Consider the following 20730-nt stretch of genomic DNA (forward strand, 5'->3'; position numbering starts at 1 on the left):
AACACAGGAGCACCCAGATTCATAAAGCCAAGTCCTGAGTGACCTACAAAGGGACTTAAACTCCCACAAAATAATAATGGGAGATTTTAATACCCCACTGTCAACATCAGACAGATCAACGAGACAGAAAGTTAACAAGGATATCCAGGAATTGAACTCAGCTCTGCACAGAGTGGACCTAATAGACATCTACAGAACTCTCCACCCCAAATCAACAGAATATACATTTTTTTCAGCACCACACCACACCTATTCCAAAATTGACCACATAGTTGGAAGTAAAGCTGTCCTCAGCAAATGTAAAAGAACAGAAATTATAACAAACTGTCTCTCAGACCACAGTGCAATCAAACTAGAACTCAGGATTAAGAAACTCACTCAAAACCACTCAACTACATGGAAACTGAACAACCTGCTCCTGAATGACTACTGGGTACATAACAAAATGAAGGCAGAAATAAAGATGTTCTTTGAAACCAACAAGAACAAAGACACAACATACCAGAATCTCTGGGACACATTCAAAGCAGTGTGTAGAGGGAAATTTATAGCACTAAATGCCCACAAGAGAAAGCAGGAAAGATCCAAAATTGACACCCTAACATCACAATTAAAAGAACTAGAAAAGCAAGAGCAAACACATTCAAAAGCTAGCAGAAGGCTAGAAATAACTAAAATTAGAGCAGAACTGAAGGAAACAGAGACACAAAAAACCCTTCAAAAAATTAATGAATCCAGGAGCTGGTTTTTTGAAAAGATCAACAAAATTGATAGACCACTAGCAAGACTAATAGAGAAGAAAAGAGAGAAGAATCAAATAGATGCAATAAAAAATGAAAAAGGGGATATCACCACCGATCCCACAGAAATACAATCTACCATCAGAGAATACTACAAACACCTCTATGCAAATAAACTAGAAAATCTAGAAGAAATGGATAAATTCCTCGACAAATACACCCTCGCAAGACTAAACCAGGAAGAAGTTGAATCTCTAAACAGACCAATAACAGGCTCTGAAATTGTGGCAATAATCAATAGCTTACCAACCAAAAAGAGTCCAGGACCTGATGGATTCACAGCCGAATTCTACCAAAGGTACAAGGAGGAACTGGTACCATTCCTTCTGAAACTATTCCAATCGATAGAAAAAGAGGGAATCCTCCCTAACACATTTTATGAGGCCAGCATTGTCCTGATACCAAAGCCTGGCAGAGACATACCCAAAAAAGAGAATTTCAGACCAATATCCTTGATGAACATTGATGCAAAAATCCTCAATAAAATACTGGCAAACCGAATCCAGCAGCACATCAAAAAGCTTATATACCATGATCAAGTGGGCTTCATCCCTGGGATGCAAGGCTGGTTCAACATATGCAAATCAATAAATGTAATCCAGCATATAAACAGAACCAAAGACAAAAACCACATGATTATCTCAATAGATGCAGAAAAGCCCTTTGACAAAATTCAACAACCCTTCATGCTAAAAACCCTCAATAAATTAGGTATTGATGGGACGTATCTCAAAATAATAAGAGCTATCTATGACAAACCCACAGCCAATATCATACTGAATGGGCAAAAACTGGAAGCATTCCCTTTGAAAACTGGCACAAGACAGGGATGCCCTCTCTCACCACTCCTATTCAACATAGTGCTGGAAGTTCTGGCCAGGGCAGTCAGGCAGGAGAAGGAAATAAAGGGTATTCAATTGGGAAAAGAGGAAGTCAAATTGTCCCTGTTTGCAGATGACATGATTGTATATCTAGAAAACCCCATCATCTCAGCCCAAAATCTCCTTAAGCTGATTAGCAACTTCAGCAAAGTCTCAGGATAGAAAATCAATGTACAAAAATCACAAGCATTCTTGTACACCAATCACAGACAAACAGAGAGCCAAATCATGAGTGAACTCCCATTCACAATTGCTTCAAAGAGAATAAAATACTTAGGAATCCAACTTACAAGGGATGTGAAGGACCTCTTCAAGGAGAACTACAAAGCACTGCTCAATGAAATAAAAGAGGATACAAACAAAAGGAAGAACATTTCATGCTCATGGGTTGGAAGAATCAATATCGTGAAAATGGCCATACTGCCCAAGGTAATTTATAGATTCAATGCCATCCCCATCAAGCTACCAATGACTTTCTTCACAGAATTGGAAAAAACTACTTTAAAGTTCATATGGAACCAAAAAAGAGCCCGCATCGCCAAGTCAATCCTAAGCCAAAAGAACAAAGCTGGAGGCATCACGCTACCTGACTTCAAACTATACTACAAGGCTACAGTAACCAAAACAGCATGGTACTGGTACCACAACAGAGACATAGATCAATGGAACAGAACAGAGCCCTCAGAAATAATGTCGCATATCTACAACTATCTGGTCTTTGACAAACCTGACAAAAACAAGAAATGGGGAAAGGATTCCCTATTTAATAAACGGTGCTGGGAAAACTGGCTAGCCATATGTAGAAAGCTGAAACTGGATCCCTTCCTTACATCTTATACAAAAATTAATTCAAGATGGATTAAAGACTTACGTGTTAGACCTAAAACCATTAAAATCCTACAAGAAAACCTAGGCAATACCATTCAGGACATAGGCGTGGGCAAGGACTTCATGTCTAAAACACCAAAAGCAATGGCAACAAAAGCCAAAATTGACAAATGGGATCTAATTAAACTAAAGAGCTTCTGCACAGCAAAAGAAACTACCATCAGAGTGAATAGGCAACCTACAGAATGGGAGAAAATTTTTGCAACCTACTCATCTGACAAAGGGCTAATATCCAGAATCTACAATGAACTCCAACAAATTTACAAGAAAAAAACAAACAACCCCATCAAAAAGTGGGCGAAGGACATGAACAGACACTTCTCAAAAGAAGGCATTTATGCAGCCAAAAAACACATGAAAAAATGCTCATCATCACTGGCCATCAGAGAAATGCAAATCAAAACCACAGTGAGATACCATCTCACGCCAATTAGAATGGCGATCATTAAAAAGTCAGGAAACAACAGGTACTGGAGAGGATGTGGAGAAATAGGAACACTTTTACACTGTTGGTGGGACTGTAAACTAATTCAACCATTGTGGAAGTCAGTGTGGCGACTCCTCAGGGATCTGGAACTAGAAATACCATTTGACTCAGCCATCCCATTACTGGGTATATACCCAAAGGATTATAAATCATGCTGCTATAAAGACACATGCACAGTATGTTTATTGTGGCACTATTCACAATAGCAAAGACTTGGAACCAACCCAAATGTCCAACAACGATAGACTGGATTAAGAAAATGTGGCACATATACACCATGGAATACTATGCAGCCATAAAAAATGATGAGTTCCTGTCCTTTGTAGGGACATGGATGAAACTGGAAAACATCATTCTCAGTAAACTATCGCAAGGACAAAAAACCAAACACCGCATGTTCTCACTCATAGGTGGGAATTGAACAATGAGAACTCATGGACACAGGAAGGGGAACATCACACTCCAGGGACTGTTGTGGGGTGGGGGAAGGGGGGAGGGACAGCATTAGGAGATATACCTAATGCTAAATGACGAGTTAATGGGTGCAGCAAAACAACATGGCACATGGATACATACGTAACAAACCTGCACATTGTGCACATGTACCCTAAAACCTAAAGTATAATAAAAAAAAATAAACAAAAGGAAAAAATAGAAAATAAATAGCAACATGATAGATTTAAAACCAAACATACAAAAATTACATAAATGGTCTAAACATGACAAAGGCAGAGATGGTCAGGCTGGATTAAGAAAAAAAAACAAAAAAACAAAAACAAGGCCCAACTATATGCTGAATATGAGAAATTCATTTAAAATATAAAGACACAGGCATATTAAAAGACTATAATAAGATATACCACACAGACACTAATCATAAAAAAGCAGAATGTTTACATATAATATCAAAGTATTAATTTCCCAAAACAAAGAATACTATAAACATCAAGGAAAGACATTTCATAATGTTAAAAAGTCAGTTAATCACTAAGACAAAGATCCTAAGCACGCAGGTACCCAATAATAGAGCTTAAAAATACATGAAGCAGCCGGGTGCGGTGGCTCACGCCTGTAATCCCAGCACTTTGGGAGGCCGAGGTGGGTGGATCACCTGAGGTCAGGAGTTCGAGACCAGCATGCCCAACATGGCAAAATCCTGTCTCTACTGAAAATACAAAAAATTAGCCGGGCATGGTGGCAGGCGCCTGTAATCCCAGCTACTTGGGAGGCTGAGGCAGGAGAATGGCTTGAACCTGGGAGGCGGAGGTTGCAATGAGCCGAGATCGTGCCACTGCACTCCAGCCTGGGTGACAAGAGAGAAACTCCGTCTCAAAAACAACGACAACAACAAAAAAAACCATGAAGCAGGCCAGGTGCCATGGCTCATGCCTGTGATCCTAGTACTCTGTTGAGGTTGAGCCCAGGAGTTCCAGACCAGCCTGGGCAATGTGGCAAAACCCCATCTCTAAAAAAAAATACAAAAAAGTTAGCCGGATGTGGTGGCGCACGCCTGTGGTCCCAGCTACTCAGGAGGCTCAGGTGGGTGGATTGATAGAGCCTGGGAGGTTGAGGCTGCAGTGAGTCATGGGTGTGCCACTGCATTCCAGCCTGGGTGACATAGTGATACCCTGTCTCAAACAAACAAAAACCATGAAGCAAAAGCTGTCACAACTGCAAGGAGAAACAGACAAATTCAAAACTACACTGTGAGACATAAAAATTCCTCTCTCAATAATTGGTAAGGATGAATAGAAAAATCACTAAGGATACAGAAGGCCTGAATATTATAAACCAATTTGACTTAATTGACATTTTTGGGATGTGGCTAAAGTAGTGATTAGAATTACTTCTAATAATATTTATAGCTTCTACTGATTATATTTAAAAAAAGGTTCAAAGTTAATGATCTTAGTTTCTAACTTAAGCTAGAAAAATAAAAAAAATCAATGAAACCGAAAAAGGAAACAGGACTGTGCTCCTACAGGCATTAAAAGGATAATAAGGGAATATGATGAATAACTTTATTTCAATAAATTTCATAATTTAGATAAAATGGCCAAAGTGCTTGGAAGACAAAGTATTAAAGTGGACTTTAAAAGAAATATTAAATCTGAAGAGTGCTGTATTTATTAAAGAAACTGAAGTTGTAATTAAAACTTTCCACAAAGAAAATTCCAGGTCTAGATGCTTCACTAGTGAATTCTATCAAGCATTTAAAGAAGCATAATATCACATATGCAAACTCTTAGAAAATAGATGAGGGAACACTTCAAAAATTATTTTATAAGGCCAACATTATCATGACAGTCAACCAGAGACACAGAAAGTAAAGCAACAAACCAACATCCCTTACAAACACAGATACACACACACACAAAAATCCTTAAAAAGATATTAGCAAGGTGAATCCAACAACACATAAAAAGGATTATACCTCATGAACAAGTGGGGCTTATACCAGCAATGCAAAGGATTTAAAGCTAAAAAAATTCAATGTAATATACCAATTAACAGAATAAAAGTGAAAAACCATATGATTATCTCAATGGATGTAGATAAAGCATTTCACAAAACCCAACATGCGTTCCTCATTAAAACTCTCGGCAATCTAGGAACAGAAGGGAATTGCCTAATCCCCCGATAATGGGTCACTATCAAAAACCCTAGGCCGGGCGCGGTGGCTCATGCCTGTAATCCCAGCACTTTGGGAGGCCGAGGCGGGTGGATCATGAGGTCAGGAGATCGAGACCATCCTGGCTAACATGATGAAACCCCGTCTCTACTAAAAAATACAAAAAATCAGCCGGGCATGGTGGCACGCGCCTGTAGTCCCAGCTACTTGGGAGGCTGAGGCAGGAGAATGGTGTGAACCTGGGAGGCACAGCTTGCAGTGAGCCGAGATCGCGCCACTGCACTCCAGCCTGGGCTAAAGAGCGAGACTCCGTCTCCATTAAAAAAAAGAAAAGAAAAGAAAAGAAAAACCCTATAGCTGACATACATCTATATACACACATATGTGAAATGGTGAAAGACTGAATGCCTTTCGCCTAAGATCATGAACAAGAAAGGGACATTCACTCTTACCAATTGTTTTTAACATTGTACTGGAGGTCTTAGCCAGTGCAATTAAAAAAAAAAAAAAAAAAAAGAGGGAGACAGAAATAAAAGATACACAGATTGGGAAATAAGTAAAAGTATATTTCTATGTATTTGCAATGAACAATCAGAAACCAAGGTTTAAAAATACCTTTTCCAATAGCATTAAAAATACAAAATATTTAGGGATAATTGTGACAAAAAGATGTGCAAAACCTTTACACTAAAAGCTACAACATGGCTGAGAAATTTAAAAAGACCTAAACAAATGGAGAGAGAAAGACTCAATATTGTTCAGAAGTCAATATTCTCCAAACTGATCTACAGTCAACACAAGTCCAACAAAAATCCCAGCAGATGGAGTGGCTCAGGCCTATAATCCAAGCACTTTGGGAGTCTGAGGTAGGAGTACTATTTGAGGCCAGGAGTTTGAGACCAGTCTGGGCAACACACTGAGACCCCATACCTATTTATTTATTAAAAAATTAAAAAACATTCCCAGCAGATTTTTTTTTTGGTTGAAATTGGCACACTGATTTTAAAACTAACATGAAAAATCAAAGGCCCCAAAAAACTTCGAAAAAGACAAAGCTGAAGGACTCACATTACTTGACTTCAAGAGTTGGTAAAAAGCTGCAGTAATCAAAATAAAATTATACTGGAATCAAGACAGACAAAAATCAATGGAACAGAACAGAGTCCCAAAGAAGACTCACACATATATGGTCAATTCATTTTTGACAAAGCTGCAAAAGCATTTCGAAAGGACAGTCTTTTGAATAAATGGTGCTGGAACAACTGGATATTCATGTGTAAAAAAGCCCAACCCTTTGATCTATACCTTGTACCATATGCAAAGATTAACCCAAAATGGATCATAGACCAAAATACAAACTGAAAATTATAAAACTTAGAGAAGAAAACACAGGGAAAAATCCTTGTGACTTTGGATTAGTCAAAGGTTTTTTTGAGATACAATAGCAAGTAACATATGCCATAACAGAAAAAGTCAATGCAGTAGACTTAAAATTAAGAACCGCTTTTTGAAAGACATTTTTAAGAAAACAAAGAAACAAATTATGAACGTGGAGAAAATATTTGTGAATTACATCTGATAAAGCATTTATAACTTAGAATATATAAAAGAATCTCAAAACTCAATAACCACTCAATTAAAAAATGGGAAAAGATTTGAACACACTTCACCGAAGTAGATATACAGATGGCAAAGAATAGATGCTCGACATTATTAATCATTAGAGATACACGAATTAAACCACAATGAGAATGACTAAATTAAAGACTGTGCTCAGTACTGGCAAGTATGTGGAGTAACTGGAACTCTCATACACAGATATACTATAATGTAAAATGGTAAACCACTTTGAAAAACAGTTTGGCAGTTTCTAAAAATTTTAAACATACACTTACCATATGACCTAGTCATCTGCTCCTAGGTATTTACCTCAGAGAAATAAAAGCAAAAAGCATATATTCATCCCAAGACTTCTACATAAATGTTTATAGAAACTTTATTTGTTAATAGCCAAAAATGAGAAACAATCAGTGAATGGGCATAACCATACAATAGAATACTACTCAGCAAATGTTCAAAAGAAATGAAATATTGATATACATCAACAACATGTAGTGCCACTTCACTATAGCCTGGGTGACAGAGGAAGACCCTGTCTTATACACGTACACATAAATCCAACAAGGAAGACAAGAAATGTAACCTCTTTCTCTTCTCCAGAGCCAAGAATGCCTAAATGTTGACAGTCAGGATTTAGAACACTGGGCTTCAAATGCTTGCTCTCATCTTTTCTCTGAGTGGTGTCTGTCCACCCTGTTGCTCCAACTAATTTTCTAATGGAAGCAGCATTTATCAATCTGGGCCCTTGGCTAACAACATGATAAATAATTTAGTGCTTCTGAAGGTGATATTCCTCCTTTTGAATCACTTTTTTCCCCAAATATGAAAAGGGGGTATATGGGGAATAAAAAGATGGGCTCAAGTTGCTGGAGGCACTAGCTCATGAACAGGCTGCATAACTAAGGGGCTGGCCAGGGGGATTCATGCAGATTCCCAGGGCACTTTTTTTTTTTTTTAAGACGGAGTTTCGCTCTTGTTGCCCAGGCTGGAGTGCAAGCACGATCTCGGTTCACTGCAACCTCTGCCTCTCAGGTTCAAGTGATTCTCCTGCCTCAGCCTCCCGAGTAGCTGGGATTACAGGCGCCTGCCACCATGCTTGGCTAATTTTTTTTTATTTTTAGTAGAGACGGGGTTTCACCATGTTGGTCAAGCTGGTCTTGAACTCCTGATCTCAGGTGATCCATCCGCCTTGACCTCCCAAAGTGCTGGGATAATAGGCATGAGCCACCACACCCGGCCCCCAGGGCACTTTTTTAAGGCACACGTGTACAGGTCCTCAGATTTTGGACAGGTTCCAATTTGAATAATTATATTCTCTCTCCCTTAGTATCCCCTGCTGTTTCTGGTGGATACAGAATTCTTATTCACTCCCCACACTAAACTTGTGTACAGTTGCTGTGCAGCTGTTAAACAGCTGCCACATTTCTCTCCATATATAGTCTCTAAAGCATTTTTGGATGAAAGGAATTATATAAACATATTTTATTGTCATGTACCGGTTGCCTTACCACTTAGTTGTAGGTTTTGTGAGGTTGTAACTATTAAATTCAAATCCATATTCCACAGCACATCAACGTTTACTTTCTTCCCCCACCTGCTCTCCAATGCTCTCTAAACAGCAAGGCTCTTACCACAAGGGTCCGTAGACAGAGTGTCCCTGCAGGAGCACGGGGGTCCAAAGCAGCCACAAGATCCCACACTTTAATTTTTCTAAAGATCAAAAAAGGGACAAAAATGTTAGTTAAAAGCGAAAGTAAGAGAACACAGGGAAGAACAGAAGAAATTCATGGCAATAAATATGGATGGTGAGTATAGTTTAAATATACGTGATTAACCTACAAATGAGAAACAGGCTAGCTTTAACCAAACTGAAGACAGTTAATAGTAAAGTTATACCATACTTTGGGATCAAGAGGAGATCTTGTACATTAGACCTCTTAATGATAAGATATTACACAGACCTAGAAATCTAAAACTCTGAAGCATCCTCTTCCTGGTCACTTCTAAGAGTGGCCCAGGTCACATGTACTGAGGGACTGGGGTCCATGTAAGAGCAATGGAGTTTACATAAGCAAGCCCTCATCGTTTGATTTAAATAAGGTAAGTGTAGCTCTTTCAAAAATCTTTTATAGGCCATGTTTCCTCAAGGTACATAGCAGACAAATTCCAAGACAGGTGGGTACAGATTAAAGCCAGGGCAATAAGAAAATATTGTCTTGACCAAGCTGGAACATGTCACCACACTCTGAACAATTTCCCAAGGTTGTAACAGTGATGGCTGTCCCAAAGCAGAAGAAGTGAGCAGTCTACACTTCCTGCTGCTTGCATTGGCTAATGAATGTATCAGTATAGTTAGCTCATGAACTAAAATAATGTTGTTAGTTTCTGATATTTAAAAAGCTGCCAAAATCAGGCAGATTGACAAAAAGAAATGATAAGAGTCCTTCCTAAGTGAATAACTTTTTTTTTCTTTTTTTGAGACGGAGTCTCGCTCTGTTGCCCAGGCTGGAGTGCGGTGGCACAATCTTGGCTCACTGCAACCTCTGCCTACCTGGTTCAAGCAATTCTCCTGCCTCAGCCTCCTGAGTCGCTGGGATTACAGGCGCCCGCAACCACAACTGGCTAATTTTTGTACTTTTAGTAGAGACTGGGTTTTGCCATGTTGGCCAGGCTGGTCTCGAACTCCTGACCTCAAGTGATCCACTTGTCTCGGTCTCCCAAAGTGCTGGGATTAAATGCATAAGCCACTGTGCCCAGCCTACTTTTGTTTGAATTTACTCTATGTTTAGGATTGGTGGACATGGGGTCCATTCACAAAATTAATGGATTCCATAACCACTAGAAATTAGAAGAAAATAAAGATGACTAAACTCATAAATGAAAAGCTAGGATGACAAGTGATGACAAGAGAACTGTACTCTTAAAAATTACTCAAAGAGATAAAAAACCCAAGAGATCAAAATTCAAGATCTTACCACACTAAGTCCCCAAATACTGCCCTCTAGTGTTTCTGTTTTGTTAACGGGTTACCCTTTTACATGGGTAGCCTGTTAACACTGGGTTTTTCTTGTTCTTTGCTTTACAGGGCAAAACAGTCAAATACATAACCAAATAACCAAAATATGAATGACAACCATGTGCAAACAAGTATAATAAAATGAATGGAAAGAATATTTCAGGACACTAAACCAAAGAGAGGTAAATATATGGATTAAAGAAATATGGTATCAGATATTTTGTGTAAAATCTACAAGCTTTTAGAAACAAGGAATGGTTACGTTTAACACCATAAACATAAGGAAGGATTAAGACGCAGATTTTCTCTTTTTTACACTCTGTTAGCACACTCACCCATCATAGGCCCCACTGACTATCCTCTTGTTATCAAATCGAATACAACGCACCAATTCCTCATGGCCTTCTAACACTCGTAAACATGCACCACATTCTATGTCCCATAATCTGGAAGAGAAAATTAAGTCAAGTGAATTATCACATATTCTTTTCTAAGCCTGGAATGTTATAATAATACACTTCATATGCCTTCTAAAAATTCACAAAATAAAATCAATCACCACCCACACAGATACGTACTGCTTTCAATGTAATGTATTTCCTTTCTGCTATAGAACTCACACAGAAAAATGTAGGCTTAAGTTGAAACGTAAAATGTATTTTCAAAGCACAGTGCTTTACTAATTCTGTAAACAGGTTCTTCCAGGCATAAAAACAAATTCAATGCACACAGTTGCCTGAGAAGGAAATGACTAAGCTAAGAAAGTAGTTTCCTGAAGTCACCAAACTGAAAGAGATACAGATTATCAGTGATGTCCTGTTCTCACAAAGCACCTCCCCCTCTGCCACGGTGGACACTTCTTTCACCACTGTCCAGGACAGCTCTTCTCAGAGAATGGAAATGCAGAGTCAGTTCTCAAAAACTTTTGTGTACTAATTTTAAAAACTGTATGTTTTCAGAGCAATTCAAGTGATTCCTAGGAATAATTTCCTTAGATATAACAAACAGTAGCTCTATCTGTTGTTTTTTTTAATGGCCTTTTCATCCTTTTAGTACTTCACTGAAGGGAGAGGATGGATAATCTTCCAAATTCTAATCATATCTATGTCATTCATCTTTGTGAAGGGAAAACCCCAAAAAGGACATCCAACTGTGAAATCTTCATAATTCAAAGACAGGTAACTCTCTGGCCAATTATGTAATGCTAAGACAAAAATTACATAATTTCTAGTAAGGAAACAAATCTTTTATTTCTTAAAAACAATGGCAAAGCAAAGGCTGTTAGCTGTTTATTAGCACTTTTCAACTGTAGACAGGAGAAATTTAAAAAGAAGGGCAACAAAAGGCTTTGCTGTGCTGCTTCTCTGCTTGGGGCAAACTTCTGACCTGTAAGAAGCTACAGAAAGGAAAAACAATTGATTATAAACATAACAAAATTGAAGACTTGTATGATCTGTGCATTAATAATGAATGGGAGCATAATATTGATCCCTTATGATACAAGGCACTTGCTGCTTACCTGATAGTGTTGTCAGATGAGCCACTCACTACCAGCCTGTCCCTGTACTGCAAACAGGCAATGCCTCGTTTGTGTCCATTTAAGGTCCTTACAAATTCACAAGTACTTGTGTTCCATACCTGAAAAAGAAAATGGCATTGAGCAGTTGATTTGGTGCTTTTATTGGTAAAATCTATGGCAACTGGAGTCTTAGGGAAGCAGAAAACAGGACTGAACCATTAGAGGGAAGTCAACTTCTCAAACAAATAAAACAAAGGACAATTTAAATTCATGGCAACACAGGCTAATTTGCAGTTGGCTGTTATCACATGAGAATTCCTCAAATTGATTTACTCTTCTAGGGTTAGTCTCTTCTCACACTCACCATTATTTATAGGAATAAAATATCTAGGCCAAATTGTCACACAATGTCTCACATATTACCTTTTCACTTGTAAACTAGTCTCTGAATTAAATATTACATTTTTCTGTAGCAAAGTTTAAATATTAAATTGCCCTTGATCAAATTTTCATATGAATTCCCCCATTCTAAGTTGGAAACTTACTGAAAAATGCCTTATTACCTTTATAGTTCTATCCCCAGATGCAGAAACGATGTACTTGTCATCAAAGTCTACAACATTGACAGCAGCTCGGTGCCCGACCAGCACCCTCCGGAGAGTAATGTCAGTTGGGGAGGCCATATCCCATACAGCAATGGAACGATCTTTGGAGCAGGTCACCATCATGCCATTATTGAAACGCAAGTGCAGAACTGCTTCGCAATGGTGAATCAACGTGTTTAGCATTTCACCTGTATTCACATCCCACACTCTGGAAGTGATAGATGAGATTTAGATGATACTCAAGCTACAATCTGTTACCTATATTTGACCATCATGTGCCCTTCCACCCCTTACATTTAGAGAGAGTGCCCAACTGGGAGAGTGGGAGAAGGAAGGGGATGGGATGCTGCCAGTGTGTCCTTAAGACATACTGCTTGAAATATGGGCAAGTTGTGGAGGGCAAGGATGAGGTGGCAGCCACTGTCACCTAATAATTTGGCCTAGACTTGAAGATTGTAAAACTTCTCACATTCAATTTGATACCATTAGTAAGATACATTTTAAATGAGGAATCTGATTAATAACAATAGCATTAGTGCCCATTCCAATGATAGCCCCCAGGAGCCAGAAATGAAATAGGCCAAGATGCTTCCGTCACATACTTAGTAATGTGAATTTGAGTTTGATTACCCTGGATCTCAGGTTTTATCATAAAGGTCAAATGCCAAGATAACCACGACTCTAATTCTAAGCCCCCATTTCTGTGTTTTGAAGTGGGTAGGGGTTTAAAATATTCCCCCCATTGTAAATATGGGCTTCACAGCAGAGTGTGGGGCCCTTGGATAGCTTGAGAATTTTGTGTGATTATATATTTTGATTATTCTATTTTTGTGTATTTACTTAGGGTTTTATAACATGTTATTTCCTTTTTTCCAGCTTAGCCCCCTTTTATAGAATATCGTTTTTTCTTTATCTTATAAATGATGTTTGTTAGCATCTGCAGTGTTTCAGATTCTGTGGGGCACTCACTCCACAAGCACCAATAAATGTTAAATGTCAGTAACTACAAGGGCCAAGTTTGCTATGCCTTTAAGTCAAAAGACAAAAAACAGGAACAGTCTTTTCTATTCACAGAGGATAACTTGGAATGGTAAACATTTAACTTCAGAGTATCTAACAATGCAGTTAACTGCTTTTTTCCTAGGTCTATTTTTTTTTAAGTTACTTTTGATGCATTATGTTTGCTAAATCCTTTAGCTTAAGGCAAAATTCCTAACAGAGGTTCCCAGCAGTGCTGCTGGTACCCAGAACTCAAGCTATCCTGGACTCCAGCAGTATAATGGCTGTGTCATCAAATCACTAATGCCTCTGGAAATTGAGGGCCCCTCCCTGAGTGAAGCTTGCAATTAAAAACTGCAGGGATGGCAGGGGAGGGGCTGGCAAAGAGAGCACAGCTCACCTGTACGTGTTTCAAAGGAGATAATACAGACCTGCACTACAGTTACCACTACCTGAAAGGAAGGCTTTATTGCATTCACGTTATTCCCCTGTGAGGTGGTTTTTGTAAGGAATGCAAAGTTTACCATAAGGATAAGAAAAGTTTCTGTAATAGACGATCCTCCAAATTAAAATAGAATGTGTAGTTTCTTAAATGTGCGAAAATGTAAACTTACCTCAAGCATTTCTAAATCAAGTTTTCTAGTTCTAGACTGACAGAAATGATGGGGACCCGGTGGTTTATTCTTCTTTAGTTTCAGAACTGTGCCGATATATACAAAATTACTATCTATGACAAAGAACAGAGCAGAGCTGATATTTCAGAGTTCAAAAGAGCATTTGAAATTTTCTACCTGACTGTGGAATCCGATGATCCCGTTATGATCACTCTCTCATCATACTGGAGACAGAGGACTGAACCCGTATGGCCTGTGAGAATTCGCTTGCATTCCAATGTGTTTTTATCCCAGATCTAGGATGGCAAATAAGATCCTTTTGATCAATGTGATGATGGGGTGCTGTGGAGACTTGTTGGTCCTATTATGTGTCTGATCCCCCAAAATAATCAAAGCCCAGAGTAGTGTGGAATGCATTCTTTTCTATAGGTATAGCTAAGCACACACATACACACATACACACACACACACATATACATATATGGTTTCAGTACTAATGCAAACTTTTATCCTTTTCATTAAGGAACAGGGTAGTCTATAATTATGTGAGGGCCAAAAGAGTTACAGCCCATTCAGTGCTTTTCAAGAAGAGAATTTAACCCTAGGACTACCCATTTGTATAGTATTCTGGGGGGAAACTGATGTCTGTCCTTTAAGGAAATGATTTTGGCTTTGGGACTGGAAACAATCTAAAATCTTCACTTACTTTCTAGAAATAATGCTTAGAGTTTATGCTTTGGACTGTGCTATGAATGTGGTCACTCTCGCGCCCTCTGCTACCTTCCTACAACTGAATAGACCTCACCTTGATTGTGTTGTCTCGAAGGCCGCTTACTATTTTCTGATCATCATACTGTAAACAGTAAACTCCTTTGCTTGTTTCACTTCGGCAGTGAATTCTCTGTAAACTATGTCTTCCACATCTCCAATTAGATTCTATTGTCTGAGAAGAAGGAATGGGAAAGAGGCAGTGTTAGGAAACGCCTAGAATCAAACTATTTTTAGGCTTTAATGACAATCAATGGCTCAATGCTTTATGGGATATACACAACTTACGGAAAACTAAAAAATGTCTTTAAAAGGCTACTATCTACATTTATAAAATATTTTTCCTTTTGCAAGGTAATTAAACTTTGTTTCCTAGAACTCCCCTGCCTATAATTTGTTCAATTAAATAATAAATCTGGTAGAAAGAGACTACTCACCAAGAGAAGAAAAGCTACGAACTATGTGAGGTTATACACTCAGTGCTCTTACATATGTGATGGCCATTGCTACTGATTGCTACTGGTGAACTTCTAAGGAGGTTCAATTCAGAAGATATTTAAATATGAGCTTATGAGTACAAGTTTACCAGTCACATTGCTATTGTATGAAGGGATCAATCTCTTTAACTCTCTCATCTACTTATTTATTAGTAAACAATTTTTTAAATCTTTAAAATTTTGCCTAGCAATTTATTTTACCTACCCTACTTGCCTGTAAAGAGATTGATTTTCTTTTCTTTTTCTTTCTTTTTTTTTTTGATGGAGTCTCGCTCTGTCGTTCAGGAGGGAGTGCAGTGGCGTGATCTTGGCTCACTGCAACATGTGCCTCCCAAGTTCAAGTGATTCTCCTACCTCAGCCTCCTGAGTAGCTGGAATTACAGGCGTGTGCCACCATGCCTGGCTAATTTTTGTATTTTATTAGAGACAGGGGTCTCACCATGTTAGCCAGGCTGGTCTCGAACTCCTGATCTCAGCCTCCAAAAGTGCTGGGATTACAGGTGTGAGCCACCGCGGCCAGCTAAGAGATTGATTTCCAACTCATGTCAATAAACCTTCATGGGCTTGCTGTAACCATATTGTGACTGAAGAATGCTGATAATTCTGTGCCCTTGGGCAAATACCCCAAAATACATAGATTCTTACCTCAATGTCTTGTATAATTTTAGGATAAAGTGCTCTATAAAAAGAGTTGGGAGGAGCATTCCCGTCAGGAGGTTTGTTTTTGAATAAATACTGTCCCCTAAAAAATAACAAATATTTCCCAATGAAAATCATGACATTATATATTTAAATACATATATATTTTGAGACAGAGTCTCGCTCTGTTGCCCAGGCTGGAGTGCAGCAGTGCGATGTTGGCTCACTGCAACCTCCGCTTCCTGGGTTCAAGTGATTCTCCTGCCTCAGCCTCCTGAGTAGCTGTGATTACAGGCATCTGCCACCACGTGGCTAATTTTTGTATTTTAGTAGAGATGGGGTTTCACCATGTTGGTCAGGCTGGTCTTGAACTCCTCGCCTCAAATGACCTGCCTGCTCAGCCTCCCAAAGTGCTGGGATTACAGGCGTGAGCCATCACACCTGGCCGACATTATATATTTATAAGGAACTTCATATATTTTCAAAGTGTTTTCATGGTTACCATTCCATATACTCTCCATAGCTGCCTGCGGAGGAACAAAGGTAAGCCTGATTTCAGGAGTCCCATGTCAAAGAGTAACCTTCTGGGCTCTAAGGAATCTGACCAACACTGATTTGCTTTTGGTTAAAACACGATTATTTCCAGTGTAGAACATCGGAGTACCAAGCCTTTAGGAATATTATAGTATCAGTAAACAAATGGAATATATATAATCAGAATTCATCTATTAGTGTATAAGACTACTGCTTAGATTCACTGGCCTCATCTTTTGGAAATTTTGTTAGTAATAGTAACTATTACCTTTGAACTAGCACATGCCCTATGGATTTTTTTTCCCCCTTTTACTGTGTCAGTGGTCCCCAGCATTGTAGACAGCAGCAATGCCTCTGGCATGGAGATCACTTTTTCTAGGTCTTTATTTGTGCGGGGTAAGGTGTGGTGGCTGCTCAGTCACCCAGGCTGCTGCTAATCAGTGCAACTATGCTTTGAAAGGAGCAATTCAGTTCATTTCAACAGAAAACAAAAGGATCCCAGGTGTGTCCAGCAGCAGCTAGGGAAGAAGAAAAAAATGCCTAAGAGCACTGCTATCAAGTCTAAGGTATGAAACTGATTTTCACAGGTGTGTTCCTGGCTGTGTACATACATACATGTGCTTAACTGCCTTCCCTGATTCCAGTGAGCAACATTTGTTAGTATCTCCTTCCTTATGACAGCACATCTCTGGAATACTCGTATCCCAAGCTAGATCTTTGCTACAAAAAAAAAATCAGTAAATGGCAATCACTTCCTGCTGGGTAAAAAATTTAATTCCTCATCCTGAAGTTAAGAACCCACCAAACACGGTGTGGAAGCTAGTAAACCCCACTATGTGTGTACTAACTGCTGTTCTCACTGGCACCGTGCCTTGCAAAGTGGAGACAGGCAGAAATGCCTCTGAGTGTAATCCTGGCACCAGAGAAATCATGTTTTCTCTGGGCCAGTCATCCACTCCTCCCTCTATAGCTCCATTACAATATAATTAATTGTTTGGTGTCTCCAGGAGTGTTTCTCCCCTGCCCTCTCCCTATTATACACCTTGAAAATTAGTTGAGAAAATTTCCTGTCAGGAAGGTAGCTGGCTCTAACTTCTGTGTTAATACAGAAAAGAAAATCTGAAATAGAGAAGTGAAAATAATACTTATAAAAAGGGGGATTAATGAAACATGATACACCAGCATAAACAAAAGGGGAAACAAGATGCATTATGAAAGAATTCCAGATTAACGGTACATTTCTCTGTACAATATTATTCCACAAACACTTTGCAGGCAAATAATAGATTTTGAATGTGAAGATTTTAAGTCTGACTCCTGAGCCCACCCACATTCTTAACTACTTTATTGTTTCTCAGTGCTCACCATTCCTGAGATTCCTGTCTTCTTTTAATCTCTAGCACTCTAAGACTTTCTTCCTATGCAATGATACTATCTCTACATTCTAAGGAAAGAGAACTCATATAAGCTTCTGATCTTGTTTTCCACCTCACTGCACTTACCATGTCTTGGTAAAGTATCTAAATTTCTTCAAATCAAAGTGTTACAGAAAGGGGTGGCTAGGTACTGAAAACTGGCTTCTGTCTTTATGTTTTAAGTCAAAACCTTTTACGATGGAAGATCTTTGACAACAGGGACTACTTCTATGTGAAATGCCTAGTACCTACGAGAATGTGAGTACATGATAAACGTTAAATATTAAATTCAGAATGTTATCATAAAATGTGATCCGCTGATTAAGAAAATTGACTTTTCCCAAGTGGTCTTTTATTATACTTTTAAGAGTTACCATTACTGAGCAGACAGCATATTCAGTATTATTCAAGAGAGAAAACTACAGAGTTCATGTCCCAGGGAAAGACTGTCAAATCCATCTAGATATAAAATACAACATCAAATACCAAGTTAAAACTTAGAGATACAAAGCTTTATTAGAAAACTGTATTTACTTACTATTTTTGGTTAGTAGAAATGGAAGAACCTTTCAAAGCTAGCATATGGGAAATATGGGAAAGGTATAACACAGAAAGACTTTATTGACTTATTAGGCTTGGCAAGACAACTTGAAAGAAGAAAATGAGAAACTGATGGAGTAAACTTTTTTTTTAAAAAGGGAGGACAACTGACACAGGAATAAAGTCAACATGTAAAAACAGAAGCAGCAACAAGAAAGTCGAGGGAATAATGGAGGAAGTCGACACAGGATGTATAAGTATTTGGAATTTCATGGGTGTATCATGGGATTAAGAGGATAAACATGCCCAAAGACAAGGGGATATAGTCAGAACTCTGAAGGATACTCGAAAGAGTGGGAATGGGTTTCTGTGGATAAAGAGATAGGGGAAGAAAGTGGTAATTAGTGCTGGATCCTGGATTATTTCACCTACCCTTTAGAAAGGCTCAAAAGCCATCTTCTCAATGATTGTTTTTTCTTTGTAACTAACATAAAAGATCTTGCCATTTAGTGCCAATCCCAAGCAAAACTGTGGAGCCTTTTACCTTTGGCATTTTCACATCCATCTGCCAAGAACTGCCCACTTACTTCTTGATCTTTCTGCCTTCAAAAAAGGACTCAGTAAACTCCCAATGTCTGATGAAGGTTTACTGTCATTTACAGTCCAAATGGGAACACAATGTATTTTAACAGGGAACAAAACCTTTATAGCTAAAGGAATGAATCTCCTTAACTGAAGTTTCAGGAGTTATTTGGAGAAGAGATTCTTTTTTTCTGAGGGATAAAGAAATCTTCTCAGCTGCCCTAAAATTTTCTCATGTAAGCAATTGCCTGCTGTATCCCCAAGGCTGGTCCCAGCATTCTTAGCAAAATGATGGACCCCGAATACCATATAACTCTATTTTTATTTGCTTTATTGTACTATTAAAGAGTTTATTTCCATAACCAGGTTATGAAAGATTTCTATTTTTCTATGTAGTGAAATAGGTGAGAATTAAAAAACATATTTGAGAAGTAGTAATATTCTTTTGTGTGTGTGTGTGTGTGTGTGTGTGTGTGTGTGTGTATGTGAGAGAGAGAGAGACAGAGAAAGAGACAGGGTCTTGCTCTGTTGCCCAGGCTGGAGTACAGTGGCATGATCACAGCTCACTGCAGCCTCAACTTCCCAGGCTCAAGCCATCCTCCCGCCTTAGCCTCCAGAGTAGCTGGGATTACAGGCATGCGCCACCAGGCCCAGCTAATTTTTTGATTTTTTTGTAGACATGAGGTCTCACTATGTTGCCCAGCCTGGTATCAAACTCCTGGGCTCAAACGATCCTCTTGCCTTGGCCTTCAAAACTGTTGGGATTACAGGCATGAGCCACCCCGTCTGGCCAACAATATTCTTTGTTACATAGCCTAAAAATTGCCTAGTTTTTTTGTTCCTTTAATTCAATTTGAGAGAAAAATTTAAACAGTCTTCCTAATAGCCAGAATGATAAAAATCTCTGAGGCATTTGGTATAATATTTATAGGTCATTGTATTTATTATGTGTTAATAAATTTCAAAGATAGAAAAAAAGAAAGAGAGCCAACTACTTTTTCATGAAAATTCGAAGGAAAGCTGGCCCATGAATATTTATCTTTTAAAAGTGTTCTCTATTTTTAACTGTTTTCCTCTTTATGATCCAAGATAAACAACTGATAAAATTAATTTGGAAGGACATCACTAAGCACACACATGCCTATTATAATTTTTTCTGTCAATGAGAATATTTAATATGTCACCTTTATTTGTGAACTATTACTACGTAGCTTTCCAATAGTGACATTCTAGAGACATACTCTGAGAGAAAATTATTTAAAGAAAGATATCTTTCAGAAGTTCTAATGAAATGGTACTGTTAAGAGAACAAAAAAAAATAGTTAAGTCTCTTAGACTGCTAACTATATGATGCTTTGGGGAATTCGGAATTAAGTCAGAAAATCTTGAAAAACAGAAGTCTTAAGAAGAAACAATGATTTATACTTAATTTCATTTTCACTTTTTCTGATAGCTAGAGTTCTTATTCCACTTGGGCATAAAAATAATTTTTGATTACAAAGGTGACAAAACACCAGAGGCATAAGATAAAGGCAAGAAATTTTCTGAAAGAAAATAAAAGCATTTGTCCTGGATTATTTTAGGGGAAAGCCATACTGGATGGTTCTATGTGATTCAAAGTCATCTACTTTTTTTTTGCCTCATAAATTGCCCATCAGTCCTTTTGCAGGATACCAACTTTTTTTTTTTTTTTT

The 20730-nt window shown here is 38.4% G+C and overlaps 1 protein-coding gene across 4 annotated transcripts in view; it reads right to left on the bottom strand.

The window, feature by feature from the left end:
* Window positions 1-20730, bottom strand: part of BTRC (beta-transducin repeat containing E3 ubiquitin protein ligase) — a 208873-nt gene that overhangs the window by 16272 nt on the left and 171871 nt on the right. For all 4 annotated transcript variants that reach the window (XM_030808198.1, XM_030808200.1, XM_003255366.3 and 1 more), the window contains 7 exons: window positions 15972-16068; window positions 14867-15004; window positions 14239-14357; window positions 12407-12656; window positions 11844-11962; window positions 10660-10770; window positions 8940-9018 (listed from right to left, as the gene is read on the bottom strand). In XM_030808198.1, the coding sequence (XP_030664058.1) occupies window positions 8940-9018; window positions 10660-10770; window positions 11844-11962; window positions 12407-12656; window positions 14239-14357; window positions 14867-15004; window positions 15972-16068 (913 nt within the window). The remainder of the gene's footprint in view (window positions 1-8939; window positions 9019-10659; window positions 10771-11843; window positions 11963-12406; window positions 12657-14238; window positions 14358-14866; window positions 15005-15971; window positions 16069-20730) is intronic.

This window comes from Nomascus leucogenys, chromosome 3 (assembly GCF_006542625.1).
Source record: "Nomascus leucogenys isolate Asia chromosome 3, Asia_NLE_v1, whole genome shotgun sequence".
In the NCBI taxonomy this organism is placed as follows: domain Eukaryota; kingdom Metazoa; phylum Chordata; class Mammalia; order Primates; family Hylobatidae; genus Nomascus; species Nomascus leucogenys.